This window comes from Lampris incognitus, chromosome 9 (genome assembly GCF_029633865.1).
Source record: "Lampris incognitus isolate fLamInc1 chromosome 9, fLamInc1.hap2, whole genome shotgun sequence".
Lineage (NCBI taxonomy): Eukaryota > Metazoa > Chordata > Actinopteri > Lampriformes > Lampridae > Lampris > Lampris incognitus.
The window spans coordinates 16,787,337-16,812,161 of NC_079219.1; the positions used below are offsets into that span (position 1 = coordinate 16,787,337).

The window sequence follows — 24,825 nt, forward strand, 5'->3', positions numbered from 1 at the left end:
ATTCCAATGAAGTTGGGATGTTGTGTAAAACGTGAATAAAAACAGATTACAATGATTTGCAATCCTTTTCAACCCATATTCAATTGAATACACTACAAAGACAAGATATTTAATGTTCAAACTGATAAACTTTATTGTTTTTTGCAAATATTCACTCATTTTGAATTTGATGCCTGCAACACGTTCCAAAGAAGCTGGGACAGGGCAACAAAAGACTGGGAAAGTTGAGGAATGCTCAAAAAACACCTGTTTGGAACATTCCACAGGTGAACAGGTTAATTGGAAACAGGGGATTGTCATGGTTGGGTATAAAAGGAGCATACCTGAAAGGCTCAGTCGTTCACAAGCAAGGATGGGGCGAGGTTTACCACTTTGTGAACAACTGCGTGAGTAAATAGTCCCAACAGTTTAAGAACGTTTCTCAACATACACTACCGTTCAAAAGTTTGGGATCACCCAAACAATTTTGTGTTTTCCATGAAAAGTCACACTTATTCACCACCATATGTTGTGAAATGAATAGAAAATAGAGTCAAGACATTGACAAGGTTAGAAATAATGATTTGTATTTGAAATAAGATTTTTTTTACATCAAACTTTGCTTTCGTCAAAGAATCCTCCATTTGCAGCAATTACAGCATTGCAGACCTTTGGCATTCTAGCTGTTAATTTGTTGAGGCAATCTGGAGAAATTGCACCCCACGCTTCCAGAAGCAGCTCCCACAAGTTGGACTGGTTGGATGGGCACTTCTTTGAGCAGATTGAGTTTCTGGAGCATCACATTTGTGGGGTCAATTAAACGCTCAAAATGGCCAGAAAAAGAGAACTTTCATCTGAAACTCGACAGTCTATTCTTGTTCTTAGAAATGAAGGCTATTCCATGCGAGAAATTGCTAAGAAATTGAAGATTTCCTACACCGGTGTGTACTACTCCCTTCAGAGGACAGCACAAACAGGCTCTAACAGGTACTATTTAATGAAGATGCCAGTTGGGGACCTGTGAGGCGTCTGTTTCTCAAACTAGAGACTCTAATGTACTTATCTTCTTGCTCAGTTGTGCAACGCGGCCTCCCACTTCTTTTTCTACTCTGGTTAGAGCCTGTTTGTGCTGTCCTCTGAAGGGAGTAGTACACACCGGTGTAGGAAATCTTCAATTTCTTAGCAATTTCTCGCATGGAATAGCCTTCATTTCTAAGAACAAGAATAGACTGTCGAGTTTCAGATGAAAGTTCTCTTTTTCTGGCCATTTTGAGCGTTTAATTGACCCCACAAATGTGATGCTCCAGAAACTCAATCTGCTCAAAGAAGTGCCCATCCAACCAATCCAACTTGTGGGAGCTGCTTCTGGAAGCGTGGGGTGCAATTTCTCCAGATTACCTCAACAAATTAACAGCTAGAATGCCAAAGGTCTGCAATGCTGTAATTGCTGCAAATGGAGGATTCTTTGACGAAAGCAAAGTTTGATGTAAAAAAAATCTTATTTCAAATACAAATCATTATTTCTAACCTTGTCAATGTCTTGACTCTATTTTCTATTCATTTCACAACATATGGTGGTGAATAAGTGTGACTTTTCATGGAAAACACGAAATTGTTTGGGTGATCCCAAACTTTTGAACGGTAGTGTACAATTGCAAGGAATTTGGGGATTTCATCATCTACAGTCCATAATAATTCAGAGAATCCGGAGAAATCTCTGCACATAAGCGACAAGGCCGAAAACCAACATTGAATGCCCGTGACCTTCGATCCCTCCGGCGGCACTGCATTAAAAACCGACATAATTCTGTAAAGGATATTACCACGTGGGCTCAGGAACACTTCGGAAAACCATCATCAGTTAACACAGTCCTTCACTACATCTACAAGTGCAAGTTAAAACTCTACCATGCAAAGCAAAAGCCATATATCAACAACATCCAGAAACACCGCCGGCTTCTCTAGGCCCGAGCTCATCTGAGATGGACTGACGCAAAGTGGAAAAGTGTGCTGTGGTCTGATGAGTCCACATTTCAAATTGTTTTTGGAAATCATGGACGTCGTGTCCTCTGGGCTAAAGAGGAAAAGGACCATCCAGATTGTTATCAGCGCAAAGTTCAAAAGCCAGCATCTGTGATGGTATGGGGGTGTGTTAGTGCCCATGGCATGGGTAACTTGCACATCTATGAAGGCACCATTAATGCTGAAAGGTACATACAGGTTTTGGAGCAACATATGCTGCCATCCAAGCGATGTCTTTTTCAGGAACGTCCCTGCTTATTTCAGCAAGACAATGCCAAGCCACATTCTGCACGTGTTACAACAGCGTGGCTTTGTAGTAAGAGAGTGCGGGTACTAGACTGGCCTGCCTGCAGTCCAGACCTGTCTCCCATTGAAAATGTGTGGCGCATTATGAAGCACAAAATACGACAACGGAGACCCTGGACTGCTGAGCAACTGAAGTCATACATCAAGCAAGAATGGGAAAGAATTCCACCTACAAAGCTTCAACAATTAGTGTCCTCAGTTCCCAAACGCTTATTGAGTGTTGTTAAAATGAAAGGTGATGTAACCCAGTGGTAAACATGTCCCTGTCCCAGCTTTTTTGGAACGTGTTGCAGGCATCAAATTCAAAATGAGTGAATATTTGCAAAAAAAACAATAAAGTTTATCAGTTTGAACATTAAATATCTTGTCTTTTTAGTGTATTCAATTGAATATAGGTCGAAAAGGATTTGCAAATCATTGTATTCTGTTTTTATTTACGTTTTACACAACGTCCCAACTTCATTGGAGTTGGGGTTTGTATATAAAACATTTGAAAACGGATCAAATTTGACCCATGGACAACAGAAGCCATGCACAAGTGCTGCTGATACAAGACGAAACATGGCTGAGTAGGAAAAACTGACAAGAAGAAGGCATGTCGCGAAGCAGTGCAAACGTGTATGCAAAATGCTTGCACAGCCAAATAGACTTAAACAAGCACGAAACCATCCGGACCCATGGTGCACCTGTACTGTACATGTAGGTGCTGCAAGGCAGTGTTCATTGAGAAAGGGGGAAACAGCAGATGTCCCCTCTCAGGATATCATGAATGAGTGAGTGACCAAAATTTGACATGCATAGCCCATGGTGGCAGTTGTGTGTGCGCCGTGTTCTGCCTCTTCCCCTCTCTTGCCTGTAGTTAGACATTGTGGTTAAGATAATCGAAATTCAATAAAACTTAACAGAATCAGCTTTATTGTGTGTGCTGATGCCTACAAGGATTTTGACCCCAGTTTACAGTAGCTTCTAGTACTTACAAATGTCACTCAAAAACAAAGAAAAAGAAAGACAACAAAAGAAATAAATAGGAACAATGAATAGAATGCTTGAGGTAAGTATGTAACTATGTAACTTGTGCTTTTATATTATATTATATACTAATATTATGTACTCAGAGGTGCACATAATTGTTGCACCGGTGCATGCATGGTCAAAATAAATGATGCGCAGCAGATAATACGAAAAGAGACGCTTTTGCATACCAACATTGTTTGGACACAATTACTTACTGAAACAACAGGATTTTCTCCATATATCACTAGTAAGAAAGTCATTATGACAAATGTGTCAATTTTAATAGTCAGCTGTTAATCGTGCAACTTTTAGCTTTCATTCTTGATTAAGTGGATGCAGTTTTTTTCCAAGTTAGCAAGGTTAACTGTTGAACCTTGAGCTCCAGCAAATAGTTCACTTATGCTACAACCAGCTTAACATTACATTTTTTGTCTGGTTTTAGGATTTTCGTCCATTCATCAAAATGTCCAAGAAGCAAGCTAATTACATTAAGTAATTACTTTTGTGTTTCACCACCTCCAAAGACTGAACTCAGACTGAACCTGTACATAAAAAATGTGTATTCATGGAAAAGTGGCTGCAGGAAGTAGCCTGGCACCAAACAGATGACGACCACACAGAGATGTGGTACAAAATATGCTGTGAAAATCCTAGTCTCACTGATAAAAGCAGTGCCTTTTATATAGGAACAAAAAATTTCAGTCATCCAGCTTTTGAAAAGCACAAGAAGAGTAAAGAGCACATGCTATTGATAATGGGTGCAGCCAGGATCAGAAATCCTGTCGCCCTCTTGACACGTGGCAGGACAAACTGAATGAAGAACAGTGTCAAGCACTGTGAAATATTTTTCTGTTGGCCTTTCACAAAGCGAAACATGCACGCCTGATGCATTCATATGAGGAGGGTATTACGCTTTTCAAGGAGTTATTGGCGTTATTGTCGGGAGTACATATAATTCACGAGAAGGGGGGGGCCCATATCATGTGGAGCATCGCACAGACAGTCAGTTTAGAATTGAGTGAAAAATTGAAGGCAGCTGAATTTTGGGGCATGCTCTGATGGATCAGCAGACATAACACAAGCGGAGCAGGAAATTGTGTACATTGTGTCTGTGTCTAGCTACGGATAGTTTACCTCAGATTTCCTTGGATTAATTAATTTGGGTGTGAACCGAGCGGCACATGATATAGGGAACGGACTGGAGCAGCTCTTCCATACTTGTGGTTTAGGGGATCAGTGGAAGACAAAGTTGGTCTCGCTGTGTACAGATGGAGCAACAGCCAACGTTGGCGTTTACAATGGGGTCGTCCAAATTGCATCAGATAGTGGCGATCGGGGATTCCCTTGTGCATATTCTGTGTACTGCCCACACCCTCCAGAGCTGCACAAAGTCAGCTAATCGCATGGTACCATACTGTGAGATATTTAATTGCTCCATTGTCTAGTTGCTGAGCTTTTATTTACAGAGAGGGGGCGCAAAAAGAACAGAACAAGGGTGTCCAGGTGGCGTTGCAGTCTGTTCGGTTGCCTACCAACATGGGGATCGCTGGTTCGATTCCCCGCGTTACCTCCGGCTTGGTCAGGCGTCCCTACAGACACGATTGGCTGTGTCTACGGGTGGGAAGCCGGATGTGGGTATATGTCCTTGTCGCTGCGCTGGCCTCCTCTGGTCGGTTTGGGCGCCTGTTAGGGGGGAGAGGGAACTGGGGGGAATAGCATGATTCTCCCATGCGCTATGTCCCCCTGGAGACACTCCACACTGTCAGGTGGAAAGAAGTGACTGGCGACTCCACATGTATCAGAGGATGCATGTGGTATAGTCTGCAGCCCTCCTCGGAACAGCAGAGAGAGTGGAGCAGTGACTGGGAAGGCTCGGGAGAGTTGGGTAATTGGCCGGATACATTTGGGGAGAAAAAAAAGGGGGGGAATCCACAAACGGAACAACTAAAGATGATATGTGATGAGAATGGCATTACCTTTGTGAAACTAGGAAAGCGTCACAACATCAGATGGTCTGCATGGAGGCAAGAGACTCTGTTGAAAATATGGAGGCTATTGCCTGCCATTTAAATTCAAGTGGCTACAAGTAACGACAGTGACCTAAAGCATATTTGCACAGAGCGTTTTCAGTGTCTCCTAGCCAACATGTTTGACACTGGAACCATTTGACAATTCACCTCCCTCAGGTTCCAGCAAAATACATTGACTGTTGGTGGCTGCAAAGATGATCTCATGGTAGCTGCTGGACAATTGACACTATTGCTTGACAGTAACGTCATGCCCTACTTGTTTCGAGATAACCTGATCACACACGTTTTCATTTACAAGTGGGATACCATACCATTTTAAAACGCTATTAAATGGTCCTTAGAAGTTGCACTGTTTACTTCAGTCATTCTTAAAAGTTTTCTGCCCTATCTAATGTAATTTGGATTTCTGTTCAAGGCTGGCAGTTCTGTTCAAATACTTGTGCATTGTTTTCTAGATTGACATAGAATACACTTCTTTTTAGATTAATAGATAATCCATTTCCATGTTAACATCTCAGTGTCCTGTTTTGTGCTTCTTAGGTCTTTGTTGAAGCCAAGCGGAACTCCCCCAGCATTCTGTACATCCCCCACATTGGACAGTGGTGGGAGACACTAGGTCCTGCCTTGAGAGCCACCTTCCTCAGCCTGCTACATTCCATCCCTGCCTTCTCACCCATACTACTACTGGCTACCTGCAACTTGCCTTATGACCAACTCAGCATGGAGGTATGGACAAACACATAAACATACCAGGGCTCCACATTTTGACGAAATCATTCTATTAACTGAGTCAGCTTTGGGGGCACAGAATTTTGTACTTAATTTTTTTTAAGCCTTCAAAAATGCTCTCATAAATTGCTCCCTTAGATGCTAATGAACACCCATTTTGATTTTAAGTTTTTTTTCCTAGCAACACAAGCTGCAGGCTGCACACAATGCCAGAACACAGGGCTTACAGTGGTATCTGGGGATTCAATGCTGTCATGACAAAAAAAAAAGGCAGTTAATATCAAAAACATCAAAATATTTTGAATCTTTTTGTGCTGCCCTAAAACACACACACACACACACACACACACACACACACACACACACACTATTATAGCATCTTATTAATATAGTATCAATATAATATTAATATAGTATTAATCTTATTAATATAGTATCTTATTTCATTGACAATGCATACATTTTTTGAACATGTTTTTTTATCTTCTGTCTGAATTTGCTGATATATTCACACAAGTCTTCCCTCTGTCCACTCTTGTCCTTTCTCCAGGTACAAGGGCTGTTTCGTATGGAGTATGGGGAGGTCTTCCATGTCCAGGTCCCCACAAGCAAAGAAAGAAGAGACTTCTTTGAAGACCTGATCCTCAACCAAGCTGCCAAAGCCCCTGCCTCTAAGAAGAAAGCTGGTAATAAATAGATTAACATTGTTGATGTATTCCTGTGTCTGGCCCTTCATCAGTATGTGACTGCTTTACTTGTTAACATCGCTCTGCTCCTCAGTGCTCCAGGCTTTGGAGGTTCTGCCTGTGGCCCCTCCAGCACCCCCACATCAACTGACTGAAAAAGAGACCCAGCGATTGGAGGAACAGGAGGAAGCGACACTCAGGGAGCTCCGTCTCTTCCTGCGTGATGTCACCAACCGCCTGTCTCAGGACAAACGCTTCAAGGCCTTCACCAAGCCTGTGGATTTAGATGAGGTAGCTATTCTATTCTACATCCTAATGTTTGCTGGGAAATTGGTTAGATTAGCTCAGTGCATGGGTCTGCGGTGGTGTAGCGATCTAAGCATCGGCTTTGTGTCGATGCAGTTGCCCACTGGGGACTGGGGCTCGCGCCTCGGTCTCGTCAGATCCGACTATGGCCGGACTCGATGAAGCAGCAATAATTGGCAACGCTGTCTTCGGGAGGGGGGCGGAGTTGGCTTGTGTTCGTCACATGAATGCGTGTCTCTGTGTGTGTCGGAAAAAGCAGTGGTTCGGCCTGGATTCGCCTTGTCACGGAAGTGGTGAGGCGTCTCCTTCGAGACTGCCGGCCGGAGAGATGCAGTTGGCAAATGCATGCAGTACGAGGGTGGGTGTTTGAATTAAAATAGGGAGCGATTGGGAAAAATCAGAAATAAAATAGAAAAAGATTAGCTCAGTGCAGTCGGAGGAGTTGTCAAAACATCTGTATTACCTCACTTCAAAGTACTGTGTTCACTTCAATCCAATTATGTTTGTCGTTCATCAGTTGTGCTTCTGGAGTAAATTGAATAATATTTCTAGTCATCGTGCAGTGAGTCTAGCAAGATGCTGGTCTAAACATTGCAAAAACGCTCCTTATGTCTTGTTGGAGACCTTCACCACGTGACTTCACTGTTGACCCAAGAGAAAATAAGGTCATACTTGGATTGTATTGTAGTCCCAAATATTGTCTAACTCTTTGCCAAGCCTTGATGTTGTGCAAGTAAGGCTTTTTTCTAATCTACTCTGTTTTTTTTTACTGTCAACCAATGTTTTTCTCACTAACCTGGTCAACTTTATCTTCTCTTTTCCTCTACACTAATCCTATCTATTTTGTTGCAATTTTTAACACAATTTGTCCTGATAATCACCAAGCTTTTCAGCCTAGAAAAAGAAGGGCAACAAATTCCTCATTGCTTCTAGAATCTACTGGGGGGGGGGGGGGTTTATAACATGATACCTGCCAAGTTGTTCTGAGAAAGGTCAGCTAAAAGATAATATGTGAAAATGTGTTGGCTTCCTAGGAATCGTTATAAATCTGATGTTCTGGTTGACCGTGAAGATGAACTAAAACTAGTGAAGTCATCGTCATACACCTGAATACATAGTCATTTTAAGTGTAGAACTAGTAAATGGTTTATTAAACATTCTCTCCTTTTGTTATCTATTCTATAGGTCCCAGACTATGCTGAGGTGATCAAGCAACCTATGGACCTATCTACTGTACTCTCCAAAATAGACCTCCATAAATATGGGACAGTTAATGAGTTCCTCCATGATGTGGATCTCATCTGGCAGAATGCCCTGGAGTACAACCCCGACAGGGACCCCTCAGGTAGATGTCCAACCATACATACACTTGATCCCTCAACTTAGTAACAAATTGTGTGCAGAAAAAAATCAACATTCTGATTCTGTTCCTATAGTAAAAGAAATTGGAATTTTGACCCTTGATTACGGCTGTCACAATCATGAAATTTTAGTCGACGATTAATTATCATACAAATAATCGCGATTAACGATTTTTTTAAAATTATTATTATTTTTCAAAAGGCTTTTTCTCCCCAATTGTATTTGGCCAATTGCCCTATTTTCTGAGCTGTCCTGGTCACTGCTCCACCCCCTCTGCCAATCTGGGGAGGGCTGCAGACTACCACGTGCTTCCTCCGATACATGTGGAGTCGCCAACCACTTCTTTTCACCTGGCAATGAGGAATTTTGCCAGGGGGACAGCGTGTGGGAAGATCACGCTATTCCCCTCAGTTTCCCCTCCCCCCTAACAGGCGCCCCAACCGACCAGAGGAGGCGCTAGTGCAGCGACCAGGACACATACCCACATCCGGCTTCCCATCCGCAGACACAGCCAATTGTGTCTGTAGGGATGCCCAACCAAGCCGGAGGTAACATGGGGATTCGAACCGGCGATCGCCGTGTTGGAAGACAATGGAATAGCCTGCTACGCTACCCGCACACCCTTGATTGTCTTTTTCTGATCATTTTATGCCACTGTTATAGTATAAGCCTAATCGTGGTTTAAAGCATTTCTTTGGCTATATACCGCATTACACTGTCTGTTAACGAGCATCATCTGGTACTGTCACATTTATATTTAGACACTCGTCCGAAAGCTTCAGGAACAGCCAATTGCCGGGATGGAACTGCAGTGGTGGCTGTCTTTCCAAGTTCAGCGAATTGGATGGGGTGGTGGATCCGTAGATGGTTTTTTAAATTTGTGATAGTAGCGCTTTTGACCACCACCTTTTTGCTGCAAATCCAACAAATCGCCTCCTCCAAGTTATTGGGCTCTCCTTTTTCATTTGGCTTAAAACCAAAATGTGCCCACAGCGGTGCTGTGGTGTATGGCTTTGCAACTATGTCTATGATGTTAATGTCAACAGATGCTCATCGAAATGCAGTTGTTGAATATTATCGAATAAGTGTCTCAAGCTAAACAGTTTGTTGGCGCTAATTCACCACTCAGGTGCTATGGGCGCAACAAGATTACATCATTAAAAGAGAACCAGTCAAACAGCAAACGGTGGAAAACGACATGGAAATAGTGATGGAAATATGACATTTCTGTTAGTTTCATCCAGCTGTTTTTATACAAATGAATGGAAACAACTCTAATGATTATGCAAAATGATCGCGGTCAGGTCAAATAATCGTAAGCAGGCGATTATGTAATAATTGTGACAGCCCTACCCTTGATTAATTTCTGTCTTATTTGTGTTTGTGCGCACGCGTGTGTGTTTGTGTGTGTCCATCCCTACAGACCGTCAGATCCGCCACAGGGCATGTGCTCTGAAGGACACAGTCCACGCCATCATCAGTGATGAATATGATGAGGACTTTGAAAAGATCTGCGAGGAAATCAAGGAATCACGCAGCAGAAGAGGTTAGTACTAATATATGAATATTTGTAGCTTTGAAAAAAGATGGTCTGTAGTAATTTATTTCAGTCTTACAAAACAACCACAGTGAAAAGTTTTAATCAGTCCCTAAAAGGGATAACTTCTACTGCCAATGACCTGTACTGGGTGTGTTTTAAAAATGTGCAATCAAATGTTAAAATGGCCATCTCAAAGATTGTGGTTTCATTCTTTTTTTGGCGTACACCTTCCAAGAGTCATTTTGAAACCACTAACTAGTTTGCACGACACAACACCAGAACACAGCGTTTGTTTCTGCCTATCCTCTCTGGTGGACCAACTGTAGCTTGATAGTGAAAAATACATCACTGCCTATGCGACACTTGGGATTTTTTGGTGGGAATGTCGCCACAGACTCCCATTTGTATTTCTCCATATCACGGCCAATGCCAGGGCTTTCATCATTGCCCGATAGTTTGAATCGTCATCGTGTTAACCTCGTTCAGTGAATGAAAGTAAACTTTGCCATCATTAATTTGAGAATGTTTGAGATTGCTACTTTAAAGTTTACTGAAGAATCTAGCACGATCAACTAGAGTCTCTACTAGAATCATGTAATCACATTCCCTCCTGTACATATTACTCACACACGTCATCTCTTACATGTTGCTTTAAAGCTGCACACCATTTCTGTCTGCCTGCAGGCTGCTCCACCCTGCAGTTTGCTCCTTCTTTCTACCATGTCCTTCCCAAGCAGCCGAAGGCTGCTACCGAGGCTAAGACAAGTGACGTGGCTCCAGCCAAAGAGCCTGCTGGAACCATGACTGCAGCTCCTCCTCCCTCCATGTCTGCTACTACCATCACCACACCTAAGCACACAGGTAGGTATTTTAGGTCAATGGTTTTACCATTTACATACCAGTCCTCAGGAACCACCAGTTTTGCTGGTTTTTCTGCTCTGTGAGGTTATTGTTGTACCTGTTGTCAGGTATTCCAGATAAGTAATGGGTGAATTCTTAGCTCTACTACAACAGGGAAATGTAATGAACTACCTGGCACAATAGAAAACCAACATCAATAAGGGTACCTGAGGAACAGATTGAGAGCCACAAAAAAACTCTGCACACTGCTCTTGTACTACCTCGTGTTTACTAATGTTTCCTTCATCAGAGTATGGTCATCTGATTTCACTATTGGCTAGTAAATGGTGAAATCAGTGAAAAATAGTTAGCCTCTGACCTGAGGGAGAAGTTACACTTTAATGTACAAATGCCAAGGCATGAGTGTGCAAATGTGTTTCACACTCCCTCTGTTGGTACTCATGAGTCTTAGCTGTTAAAAAAATGCAATCTTTGACATCCGGGTGGCGTGACGGTCTATTCCGTTGCCTACCAACATGGGGATCGCCGGTTCGAATCCCCATATTCCCTCCAGCTTGGTCGGGCGTCCCTACAGACAATTGGCTGTGTCTGCGGGTGGGAAGTCGGATGTGGGTATGTGTCCTTGTCGCTGCACTAGCGCCTCCTCTGGTCGGTCGGGGTGCCTGTTCAGGGGGGGAGGGGGAACTGGGGGGAATGGCGTGGCCCTCCCACATGCTACGTCCCCCTGGCAAAACTCCTCACTGTCAGGTGAAAAGAAGCGGCTGGCGACTCCACATGTATAGGGGGAGAGTCTGCAGCCCTCCCCGGCTTGTCAGAGGGGGTGGAGCAGCGACCAGGACGGCTCGGAAGAGTTGGGTAATTGGCCAGATACATTTGGGGAGAAAAAGGAGGGGGAAAATGCAGTCTTGTTGAGCTTGCCTTGTTAATTACATAATTATTGATTTGATTACAGAATTGGAAATGCGATTGTTAATTTGAAAATAAATCACCCAACCAAAATGTATCATGATGTTTCACTGCCAGATAATTAAAAGATATGGGTCTGTGTTGTGGAATAGAGGACCAACTTTGTTTTCATCAACATTTCTGTTCCCTTCCCATGAATTGTCATGATTTATTTCATCACCCCTGTTATGACTTAAGTTTAATGTCTAGGGGAATAGAGGAAGTAATATGACAGGTTTACCCCAAATCTTTGCAACTAGAGGAGTGCCCTCAGTAGAGTGCAGATCTCCACCAGACGTACGTATCTCCCCTTCTCCGTACACGTGCACATGAGAAGAAAGCGTTTTTTCACCATTTTTCCTGCCATTATAAGAATTTTGCACAGAGCTCAAGTCGGTAAATATGGGGGTGGGGGGGGGGGGGTTATATGTAACGCTCAAGTTAAAAAAAATCTACCTAACGTGTAGCAGCGTATTCCATTGCCTACCATCACGGGGATCACCAGTTCCGATCCCCGTGGAACCTCCGGCTTCCCATCGGGCGTCCCTATAGACACAATTGGCTGTGTCTGCGGGTGGGAAGCTGGATGTGGAAATGTGTCCTGGTCACTGCTCTAGCGCCTCCTCTGGTCGGTTGGGGCGCCTGTTCGGGGGGAGGGGGGAACTGGGGGGAATAGCGTGATCCTCCCACACGCTACGTCCCCCTGGTGAAACTCCTCACTGACAGGTAAAAATGAGCGGCTGGTGGCTCCACATGTATCAGAGGCGACATGGTAGTCTACAGCCCTCCCCAGATTGGCAGAGGGGGTGGAGCAGCTCGGAAGAGTGGGGTAATTGGCTGGGTACAATTGGGGAGAAAAGGGGGGGGAAATAAAAAAAATTCCTAATAATCAAGCTAAAAAATCTACCCAATAAAAACATTTTGCCTGCCAGTCTGTGGATGCGCAGCCTCCTTGGTGAACCCTTGCCCGAATGCAACCAAATGACCGATCAGGCTATCATAGTTTCAAAGCCTTTGTTAAAAGAACTCAAATCTACCTACCCTACCTCTCAGGGAGATCTTGTAGTGTATCTTGGAGGGGAGAAGTGTCCAAACTGCACAGCTTATCCACAGGGGTACCTCAGGATCAGTGCTCAGTCTCCTTCTCATTATACGCCACCTCACTTGGCAATCATCCACTCCCATGGTTTCTCATACCATTGCTATGCTGACGATACCCAGTCTTCCTGTCATTCCCGCTAGAAGACCTCACAGGCACGGATATTGTCATGCCTTGCTGATATCTCTGCATGGATGAAATAACGCCCACCTATCTTATCTTAAGCTATCTATCTTAACCTATGACTGAGCTCCTTGTCATCCCAGCCAATCCATCCTTACAACAACAGATCAATATCCAGCTCAGATCAACCAAACTCATGCCCACAAAGTCTGGCCAAAACCTGTGTGTCATGATTGATGGCCAACTAATCTTTAAGGATCACGTGGCCTCAGTTGCTCAGTTGTGCCGATTTGCCCTGTACAACATCAGGAAAATTAAACCTTACCTGTCTGAGTATGCAACTCCTGGTACAGTTCTTGTTATATTACGCATTGATTACTGCAGCTCCTTACCGGCTGGTCTCCCTGCATGCACTTTCAAACCTCTGCAATTGATCCAGAATGCGGCGGCGCGTCCGGTCTTCAATCAACCCAAACAGCACATAACACTCCACTGTTCATATCCCTCCACCGGCTCCCAGTTGCTGCCCGCATCAAATTCAAAACCTTAATGCTCGCTCACAAAACAGCAACTAAAATGGCTCCTGCCTACCTGAACTCCCTCATTCAGGTCTATACTCAGTCCCAATCACTATGTTCTGCCAATGAAAGGCACCTGGCACTTCCGCCACAACGAGGCCCTAAGTCACTAGCCAGACTCTTTTCTTCTGTAGTTCCTTGATGGTGGAATGAGTTACCAGGCTCCATTCGATCTGCTTTGTTCTATCAGACTTGAACCTATTTTTTGGCAGTTAGTTGCATTGTTGCCTCCTGACTATATCCTTTTGTGTTGTATTAACTCTCAGATGTACATCGCTTTGGATAAAAACGTCTATGTCTACTAAATGAAATTGTAAATCTGTTTAACCGTTGCAGTTTTCATGATATAAAATGAATGAAGGCGAATGGCTGCTCTGCTGATTGACATTCATTCATTCTAAAACAATGGTAAGAAAATACTTCAAATGTGCTTAACCATTGCGATTTTCATAATATGAAATTAATCAAGGCAAATGGCTGATTGACTTTCATTCATAAAACAATGGCAGTGTTTCCCACAGGTCTGAAATATACACTGCTCAAAAAAATAAAGGGAACACATAAGCAATGCAATGTAGCTCCAAGTCAATCACACTTTTTAGATATCAACCTGTCCAGTTAGGGAGCAACACTGATTTGTGAATCAATTTCACCTGTTGGCAAATTGTCTAATTTCCACCAGGTGGAAATTAGACAATTTGCAAGACAACCCCTATAACAGGAATGGATTTGCAGGTGGTGGCCACAGACCATTTGCCTGTCCTCATCTTTTCTTGCCGATCTTTGGTTAGTTTTTCATTTTGCTAGTGCCCGCACCACTAGAGGTGGCATGAGGCGGTATCTGCAGCCTACAGAAGTTGCTCAGGTAGTGCAGCTCATCCAGGATGGCACATCAATGCGTGCTGTGGCAAGAAGATTTGATGTGTCTCCCAGCACAGTGTCCAGAGCATGGAGGAGGTACCAGGAGACAGGCCAGTACACCAGGAGACGTGGAGGGGGCCGCAGGAGGACAACAACCCCGCAGCAGGACCGCTATCTGGTCCTTTGTGCAAGGAGGAACAGGAGGAGCACTGCCGGAGCCCTACAAAACGACCTTCAACAGGCCACTAATGTGCAGGTTTCTGCTCAAACAGTGAGAAACAGAATGCATGAGGATGGTATGAGGGCCCGACGTCCACAATTGGGGCCTGTGCTCACAGCCCAACACCGTGCAGCCCGATTGACCTTTGCCAGAGAACATCTTGGTTGGCAGATTCGCCATTGGCGCCCTGTGCTCTTCACAGATGAGAGCAGGTTCACACTGAACACATGTGACAGAAGTGAGAGAGTCTGGAGACGCTGTGGAGAACGTTCTGCTGCCTGCAACATCCTCCAGCATGACTGGTTTGGCGGTGGGTCAGTGATGGTCTGGGGAGGCATATCCTTGGAGGGCCGCACAGACCTCTACGTGCTAGCCAGAGGTACCATGACTGCCATTAGGTACCGGGATGAGATCCTCAGACCCATTGTCAGACCATATGCTGGTGCAGTGGGCCCTGGGTTCCTGCTCATGCATGACAATGCTCGTCCTCATGTGGCCAGAGTGTGTCAGCAGTTCCTGTATGTCGAGGGCATTGATGCTATGGACTGGCCTGCACGTTCCCCAGACCTGAATCCAATCGAGCACCTCTGGGACATCATGTCTCGTACCATCCGCCAACGCGATGTCGCACCACAGACTGTCCAGGAGTTGACCGATGCCCTGATCCAGGTCTGGGAGGAGATCCCTCAGGAGACCATCCGTCATCTCATCAGGAGCATGCCCAGACGTTGTAGGGAGTGCATACAGGCACGTGGAGGCCACACACACTACTGAGCCTCATTTTGAATCGTCTTGAAGAATTTCCACAGAAGTTGGATCAGCCTATGTTCTCATTTTCCACTTTGATTTTGAGTATGATTCTGAATTCAGACCTTAATGGGCTAATGATTTTGATTTCCATTGATCATTCTTAGGTTATTTTGCTCTAAACACATTCCTCTGTCTAATAAATAAAGATTTTCAGCTGAAATATTTCATTCATCGAGGTCTATATTGTGTTTTTAGGTGTTCCCTTTATTTTTTTGAGCAGTGTACTTGTGGTGGTAGCTGGCGGAAAGGGCCGGCATTACCTGCTGGCACAAAAATTGGTCTACTACATGTGACAAACAATAAATACATGTGACCTTTAACACTATATTTTGATTTCTCTCAATACTCATATCTGCTGAGTAAATGCATGAAAAATTAGTAGTCTAACCTTAGGTAAAGTTAGTCTGTCTTTCTAACTGCCATAGCCCGAAGAGAAAACAGTAGTCCGCCTTATCCACGGGGGATATGTTCCAAGACCCCCAGCGGATGCCTGAAACCGCAGATAGTACCGAACCCTTTAAATACAGTGACTACGGGCAGGTAGCATATACAGCGTGGATAGGCTGGACAAAGGGGTGATTCACGTCCAAGGCAGGACGGCATGAGATTTCATCACACTACTCAGAACGGCGCGCAATTTAAAACTTATGAATTGTTTATTTCTGGAATTTTCCATTTAATATTTTCGGACCGCAGTTGACCGTTACTAACTGAAACCACGGATAAGGGGGGACCACTGGTATAATCTTAGCCAGGACAACTGTCCTGCATGTTGTGCAGTGGTCAAGTTACGTATGCTGAATACACTCTTGAATCTTGTAAAACTGAAGAGTGTATTCAGAATACATAACTTGACCATTGCGTATGCTGAATACACTGACTACAACTATGCTACCAACACAGCATGGTTGCCGCTTTCTTTTATAGAATTGGAAACTACCACCAAAGTCAGAGAACAATTGCACAATAACGAGAAAAGGGGTTGCTTTACCTGTCCGTGCTTGTAAAATAACCATGTCCACCAGAGAATGTCTCTCTCTGTGTTTCTCTGCAGTGTGTGCGATTGTCAGTAGACCCTTCTCGCGATAGCAGAACAAACAGGTACGGGAGGGTAGAGCGAGGGGAAATTGTTCACTAGTTACTCGATCGCGGATGGTGTCGTTCTGTCAGAGGAATGAAAAAATAAAAAATGCTAAAATAGGCCGTTAATGTACCTGGGCAGTCCGCCCAAGTAAAGTCTATGTATGGGAAACACTGAACGGTAAGAAAACATAGCTCAATCATGGGAAAATGTTTTATTGTAGCAGCTGCTGTGATTGGGTAATCCTACTCTTAAAATTGTATTTTTATAGTGGTGTTTTAACCACATCTCTCGGCGGCACCCAGAGGTAAACAGCCACTAAAGCCAATGTCACATCGTCAAAAAAGACAGCAGAACATGCACTGGACATTTGAAAAAGAAGTTAACCAAGCTAGACAAAACATAAAACCAAAGACAGCTCTATAATAAGAGATGTCAAAAGCAAAAGTTTTGAACACTCTGTCTACCCAATGCTACAGTTGACATGGTCCAAACACTGCCACAAGTGTTATTCTACCATCTGGGCACGGATACACTTTTTGTGCATGTTGGAACAAGTGACACCTGTCCTGGAATGACACATGGCTCAGAGCTGTTAAAAAGAGACCATACATCTAATGGACATTCTAAAAAACTTGTTCATGCATTTATCTTCAGTCGACTTGACAACTGTAATGGTGTCTTTGCAGGTCTTTCTAAAAGATCGATCAATCAGCTGCAGCTGATTCAGAATGCTCCTGCTCGAGTCCTTACTAAGACCAAAAGAGTGGATCACATCGCTCCATTCCTGAGGTCACTACATTGGCTCCCTGTCCACCAAAGAATTGATTTTAAAATCTGCTCTTGATTTATAAAACACTGAATGTCAAAATACATTTCTGACCTACTGCTACACTATGAACCACCCAAACCGCTCAGATGGTCTGGGACAGGTGGCTTTCTGTCCCCAGAGTCAAAACTAAACACGGAGAGGCTTTGAGTTTTTATACACCCTATATCTGGAACCAACTCCCAGAAAACTGCCGGTCTGCTATAACTCAGTTCTTTTAAAATGTAGGCTGAAGACTTTCCCCTTTTATTAAATAAAGCTTGAAGCTTTTGATTTTCAGGAATCAGGAACATTTATTTGTCATTTCATTCCATACACCTGAGGACAGTAAATGAAACGAAATATCGTTTGCCCCAGCCCACAGCAGTGCAACACAAAGACAAAAACACATCCAAACTACAAGAACACATATATCCAAACTACAAAAAACTACAAAAACACATATATCCAACATATCTACAAAAAAAAAAATCACTGTTGACTGTCGGACTGCATGGGCTAGCAGTTTGCTCAGCCTACCCCGCGTCCTGTCAGACCACCCTTGGGGTTATCGGAACTGCCGGTCTGCATGGGCTAGCAGTTAGCTTAGCCTGCCCCGCTTCCGCATCCTGTCAGACCACCCTCGGTGTTTCCCTCTCGGACGCAGCTCCAGGCAGGGCCATGGTCCCTGGGCCCACAGGGCGCAGCAGACCAAGCTCTCCCAGCTGATCCAGCGCCAGCTCCCCTAGCCATCAAACGAAAACACAAACCTAGACGTGGACAAAGACACTGCATGGACGGTACGGGGTTAGGCCGCCACAAATGCAAGTTTGTGCTGCCGTCTTCCCACACCGGTACTGGGTGAGGCCACTGCAAATGTGAATTTGCGCAGCCATCTTCATCTTATATTGCACTGTAACTTTTACTCTCTTTACTGGTTCTAAAAAATGTTATTTATTGCCTTGTGTTGCTTCTCTTGATCCCTTTTGTGTTTTGTGTGAAGCACTTTGAATTGCCTTGTTTCAGAGATGTGCTATATTGATAAATTTGCCTTGCCTTGCCTTGGTCAGGGGCACAAACGAGAGTGTTGGCCCTAACATGCATGTCCTCTGATGTATTTTTAGCTACTATGAAAAAAATAACTGGAATAAACTTCCAGGAGATTCGAGACTTGCTCCAACACTGACTACTATTAAATACATTTATGTTTACCATTGCTTTCTGCTAAACTGCAAACCTTGCAGTTTGACTTTTGCAAAGTTGTTAACCTTGCAATACATTTTGCTTTTATTCTTTAATTTAAATGTCTTTTTATGAATTAGTTTTTAAATCCTTTTTTATAGTTTAATGTTTCTTTTTTTATTTTTATTTTATTTTTATGTGACGCAAATGAGTGTGCCTCGTGTATAAAATGCGCTATATAAAATAAAGTTGCTTTGCCTTAACATTGGAGACTATTGCACTTGCGCATGGCGGTGAGGTGAATAAGGTGAATTATTTTTGGTTCATTCAATGTTCCTTCAGTTCTCCTGTGCTGAGATCATCAGTGAATGATTTGCTGGCTTGTGAAATACAATCGACTTCTTGTTTACTTTCAAGACTTATACCCGAATACATGTTTTGGTTTTGACACCATCGCTGCCAGATCTGACTCAACCATAGATGTGAGCGGCGCATGCGCATGGTTGACTCAGAGCAGGGAGCGATGGAAAGCAGCGTTGGTCAAGCTAGCTAGGGAGTGAATGAGGAGAGGGAGCGGCGATAGCGAGAACAGATGTTTTTCAAAGGTTTTGAATCACTGCATCCACTAGAGATTCTTCATCGTATACTCAAAACTGCACAAAATTTTTAGGCGGAACAGTCCATTAGTTTGCGTGATTAGCCGTGGGCACACACATGCGTGCAACCAAACGCGTGGCAAAGATAAAAATGGAACCAAAACGATAAGAAAAAGCTGCTGAAACACTTTGTGTAACAATATCATTTATTTACAGAAAATGATTAAGAGAGATAAACCAACTAAAATTGCAGAAATGGAAGCAAAAAAAAAGCTTCGTCTCAAAGGCCAAATTTTTTTTAAAAAAAAACCACACACTAACTAGAAAATAAAAAGCTCAGTTGGACTACAGAATTGAGCAGGAAAACAATACTAAGCTCCTTAATCCACAACAAAACAGGAGAAAAGGGGGAAGCAAAATACATGGCAGAGAACCCCTGCAAGGCTTCATTAAAGTTACCAAGACTAGTTCAACAAGGCATTTCTACCAGCTAGCCAGCATATACAAAAGATAAGCTAAACAGAGCTATATCAAGGTGCTATCAAAAACAAGGTTTCAACAGCAGCAGCAGCCCAACAAACAGCTCAGTGGCTAAATGGCATGGAGCACTGGTTCTTGGGGTTGATATACAGCTCCACTGACAATTGAATGACGTTCATGTGTGGGTGATCCAAACACCCAGAAAGGGACGTGGCAGGCCTAAAACACAGTGAGAGACAGCTCTCTTCCAAAAAGAGTCCAGAGGAAATGCAGTGGACGTAACATCCCCTATAGTAACAAACCACCCTTGTTTTTTTCTTCTCTCCTTTCTCCCTCTCACTCATATCCCTCCAGCCCAGAAGAAGAAACGGAGGAGGGCTCGCTGGTGTAATGGCTTCATTGTCAAGAAGAAGTCCTCTTCGTCTCCTCACGTGTCAAAAGATGATTCACACATAGCTGAGTCTGATGAGGAGGAGGATGATGAGGATGACGAGGATGGTGAGAAAGGGGTAGGTGGAGCAGAGAGTGAGGAGAGGGCAGGTAGAGAGGAAGACCACATAGGGCACGTGGCATCTCAGGAAGTCACACTAGGGTCCACTCTGAAGGAAGCGGGTGGTGCGGCGGAACCCATGGAAGAGGGAGGTGAAGAGAGAAGACCAGACATGGAAAAGGAGATTGAACAATATAAAAAGGGGAGACCTGTAAAAAGCCACCAGGCACAGACTGACACACAACGGGGAGACAAGACCAGCTCAAAATCACCAGAAGAGTCAGACAAAAACACTAAACCTTCAACTGAGGGAGGGCAACTGGACAGCATAACCACACAAGAGGAAGCTACTGAAAACAGCCACATTGACGCTGAAAGTGATGTTCAGGAACATGCAGTGGTGGTGAACGGTGAAAATAACAGCAAAAAACTGTCAGCTGCCAGCATTGAAAACCTTGCCAAACATTCTCAAAATGCAGTGCTCCGAGTAGAACATAGGGTTCAGGAGAGTCAAATTGTAACTCTCAGAGAGGGCAGAAATGAGAAGGTAGCTACAGTAGAAAGCCCAGAGCAGTGCAGCCAAGATGATCCCATGGAGGTGGAGGGGAAAGGGAGCAGCAGCCAACACCAAGCTGACAGTGGGGTACCTGAGCAGGCCTCCACCACAGTGCCCCCAGGAGACGACAAAGTGGAGGAGGATTCCACTGCAGGTCGGTGTTCTACAAAACAAAGCAGGAACCCCAGGGTCAAATACATTATATGTTCAATCATATTTTTTGTCATGTAAGGTGGCATCTGTAAAAAGATCGAAGATGTGCATTGATCATCTACTACTGCTACTTTCCTCCCTCACCACACCCATAAACCTCTTTGGCCTTCCTCATTTCCTCTTCCCTGGCAGCTCCATATTCAGCATCCTTCTCCCAATATACCCAGCATCTCTCCCCCACACATGTCCAAGCCATCTCAATCTTGCCTCTCTTGCTTTTTCTCCAAACCGTCCAACCTGAGCTGCCCCTCTTAATATAATCGTTCCTAATCCTGTCCTTCATCACTCCCAATGAAAATCTTAGCATCTTCAACTCTGCCACCTCCAGCTCCGCCTCCTGTCTTTTCACAAGTGCCACTGTCTTTAAACCATATAACATAGCTGGTCTCACAACCATGTTGTAAACTTTCCCTTTAACTCTTGCTGGTACCCTTCTGTCACAAATCACTCCTGACACTCTTCTCCACCCTGCCTGCACTCTCTTCTTCACCTCTCTTCTGGACTCCCCATTACTTTGGACAGTTGACCCCAAATATTTATACTCATACGCCTTCATTACCTCAACTCCTTGCATCCTCACCATTCCACTGTCCTCCCTCTCATTCACGAATAGGTATTCCGTCTTGCTCCTACTGACTTTAATTCCTCTTCTCCCCAGTGCATACCCCGCCTCCCCAGGCTCTCCTCAACCTGCACCCTACTCTCACTACAGATCACAATGTCATCCGCAAACATCATAGTCCACGGAGACTCCTGCCTGATCTCATCTGTCAACCTGTCCTCACCATTGTAAACAAGAAAGGGCTCAGAGCCGATCCTTGATGTAATCCCACCTCCACCTTGAATCCATCTGTCATTCCAACCACACACCTTACCATTGTCACACTTCCCTCATACATATCCTGCACCACTCCTACATACTTATCTGCAACTCCTGACTTCCTCATACAATATCACACCTCCACTCTCAGCACCCTATCATATGATTTCTCTAAATCCACAAAGACACAATGTAACTCCTTCTGACTTTCTCTATATTTCTCCATCAACATTCTGAAAGCAAACCTAGCATCTGTAGTGCTCTTTCGTGGCACGAAACCATACTGCTGCTCGCTAATCATCACCTCTCCTCTTAACCTAGCTTCTATTACTCTTTCCCATATATTCATGCTGTGGCCAATCATCTTTATACCTCTGTAGTTGCTACACTTTTGCACATCACCCTTATTCCTGAAAATCAGTACCAGTATGCTTCTCCACTCCTCAGGCATCCTCTCACTTTCCAAGATTGTGTCAAACAATCTAGTTAAAAACTCCACTGCCATCTCTCCTAAACATTTCCATGCCTCCACAGGTATGTCATCTGGATGAGCTGCCTTTCCACTCTTCATCCTCTTCATAGCTGCCCTCACTTCCTCCTTGCTAATCCACCGCATTTGCTAATCCATGCAAATTGTGCATCGATAATCTAAGGACAGTTTAATCGTGACATATAAAAAATAGAAGATATTAAATTCAAAGAAGTAGTTGATTTTAAAGAGTTTTACCTGTAGTTGAGAAAACTTGTAAATATAAAATAAATATCACTAATGTATATTTATATTCCCTGTGTCCCCTACGTGGCATTAAATGGGTATATACAATGGATGGATGGATATATTTGAATTAATTGCAATTTGTGTAGTCTTTAATGTCCCAGTGAGTAGCCCCCCAAACCCAATCCCCGGTATAGTGGGAATTTATTTGGCAAATAAAAACAATTTAGATTATTTTTTGGACCTTTAGCCATTGTTACTCAGATAGATGGATAGATATTTTTTACCAGCTTTTAAGTGTATTTAGTGTTTGCAAGCACTGAAAATAAATGTATCAAGGTTCTTCTAATGTAACTGATAAAGATGCCAATTTTTCAAAGATGTGCAAGATTAGCAGCCACACCCAAGATTAGCCACCTGCGTTAACATATGCAAGAGTCTGAACAAGAACAACTCAGTTTAGAGTATCTCAATCTTTATCCATTGCAGCTTTATGCAGTCAATCGAATCGTTATCAAAGTTGCTGGTGTTATAAGTATTTCAGCAGGGGGCACCACACTACAATCATAGGTGAGCTTTTTTGGGGCGTGTTAAGTTTAAAATGGAGTGCCCCCCCCATGAGTATAAATGTGGGTATGTTATGTTTCAGAGCGGGGCATAAGGCGCGTGACGCGGGCCCTGAAAAATGCTGTGCTGCAGCAACAGATGATGGACGTAGACAAAGCTCTGGAGATCTTGGACCAGAAAACTCCTCCACTGGTGGTGGACAGAGACAAGCTAAAGGTATGCAGCTGTGTGTGCACATGTTTGTATGTACGCACCTTCCTTCATTGGTCAAATTTGACTCCAGTGTGGTCTGTTGCGGCCTTTCATTCACTAGTCAACTTCTAGTTGGGTTTGCCTACTTTCCATTATCTCGAATGAGTACCTCTGAGCAAATTTGAGTGGATAAACATACAGGGCAAGCCAGGATTAGTGTAGCCTGACTTTGCCCACAGAAACCCAACAAATGAGCCCAGAGAAAAGAACAGTAACACCGTCTTAAGTTTGCAAAAGCCCTGTCTCTAAAGGGTTATTGGCCAGAGCATTATCAAGTTCAACAGCTAAAAAGTGTTTTCATCTCTCATTCTTCATTCTCCTTTAGGAGCTGTTGGAGAGAGTAGTGTCCAAGACCGATGGCTATGAGATCCATCAGCTTGAGAAACTCTATGCCCTGCTGTGCCAGAGTATCTACAGACACAGAAGAGATTACAACAAGACAGCATTAATACAGGTTAAACACAGTCACTTTTTAACAAGTGCAAAACAGTTTTCACAAAGAAAAATTTAAAAAAAAATCCAAGTTAGTCATCATTCATAGTCTGTGAAAGGACAATGTTGGCAGTCTTATATGTAATTTCACTTATGCAGTCTTACATTTTGATGTTAACATTTCCAAAGTATATAATTTTATTGTGCTCATGTTTTCTTTCTACCTCTTGTTCTTGATTCACCAGGAGATGGAACGAGAGATCAAAGACTTCCATTAAAGTGTTTTCTGCTGGAATGGCCTGACCAGAAAACATCCTCTCTGATGTGTAAAATGTACAAACACTGCTTCTATTTTCATAGAAATATACAGATTTGGCTCTGTGTATTTCCTAAACACTTTGTTTACCTTTTTGCTTTTATTTAATAAAAACGTTTTTATGATATGCCTTGTCTCATTGTTTTGAGTGTGCTTGAGAAGTTTGCCAAGGCAATGCTACATCCATCCATCCCTCCATTATCCAACTGCTTATCCTGGTCTCAGGGTCGCGGGTATGCTGGAGCCTATCCCAACAGTCATTGGGCGGCAGGCGGGTAGACACCCTGGACAGGCCGCCAGGCCATCACAGGGCTGATGTCTTACCTGTGATGGTATATTCTTTTAGGTAAACTGCCAAGGGCACAAAGCGCCCCACTGGTGATGTCCAAATTTGAACTTCTATCTAAATACCTATCGAAATATCTCCCCTAAACTTGATGCACTTCTTTTACATCCTGTTTTTAATTTGCTAAGATGTCACCATGCTTACCTTTTGCTTTTACTTTTCACTTATGGTTCATGGAATCACAATATATTTTCTCTGACATACCAAGTCACATGTGCTTCATTCAGGAGGAGGCAGCAGCCCAATAGAGGAGCAGGCTTGTAACTTGAAAATTGTTAGTTTAAATACTAGGCTACCAGGTACAACTGGTAATAATTCCTCCTTTTTTACTTTCAAAATGTAAATCCAACCACAACTGCCCCAGTCAAGCGGCTCCCTCAGCCAGCAGTAGAAGACAATTTGTAGCTTAATGGGAAGCTCAGAGATGATTATGCTTAAAACTGAATATGAAGTAGGTCACAGCCATAAAAGAGTGCCTTCTCAGCACCCCCCCCCCAAGG

At 43.6% G+C, this 24,825-nt stretch overlaps 1 protein-coding gene across 2 annotated transcripts in view; it reads left to right on the top strand.

The window, feature by feature from the left end:
* LOC130117613 (ATPase family AAA domain-containing protein 2-like) overlaps positions 1–24,064 on the top strand; it is a 64,564-nt gene extending 40,500 nt beyond the window's left edge. For both annotated transcript variants that reach the window (XM_056285730.1, XM_056285731.1), the window contains exons 20-29: positions 5,892–6,077; positions 6,631–6,766; positions 6,861–7,057; positions 8,258–8,417; positions 9,858–9,980; positions 10,659–10,835; positions 19,973–20,818; positions 23,062–23,195; positions 23,557–23,685; positions 23,909–24,064. In XM_056285730.1, the coding sequence (XP_056141705.1) occupies positions 5,892–6,077; positions 6,631–6,766; positions 6,861–7,057; positions 8,258–8,417; positions 9,858–9,980; positions 10,659–10,835; positions 19,973–20,818; positions 23,062–23,195; positions 23,557–23,685; positions 23,909–23,941 (2,121 nt within the window). In that variant the 3' untranslated portion in view covers positions 23,942–24,064. The remainder of the gene's footprint in view (positions 1–5,891; positions 6,078–6,630; positions 6,767–6,860; positions 7,058–8,257; positions 8,418–9,857; positions 9,981–10,658; positions 10,836–19,972; positions 20,819–23,061; positions 23,196–23,556; positions 23,686–23,908) is intronic.
* Positions 24,065–24,825: the final 761 nt, after the last annotated feature.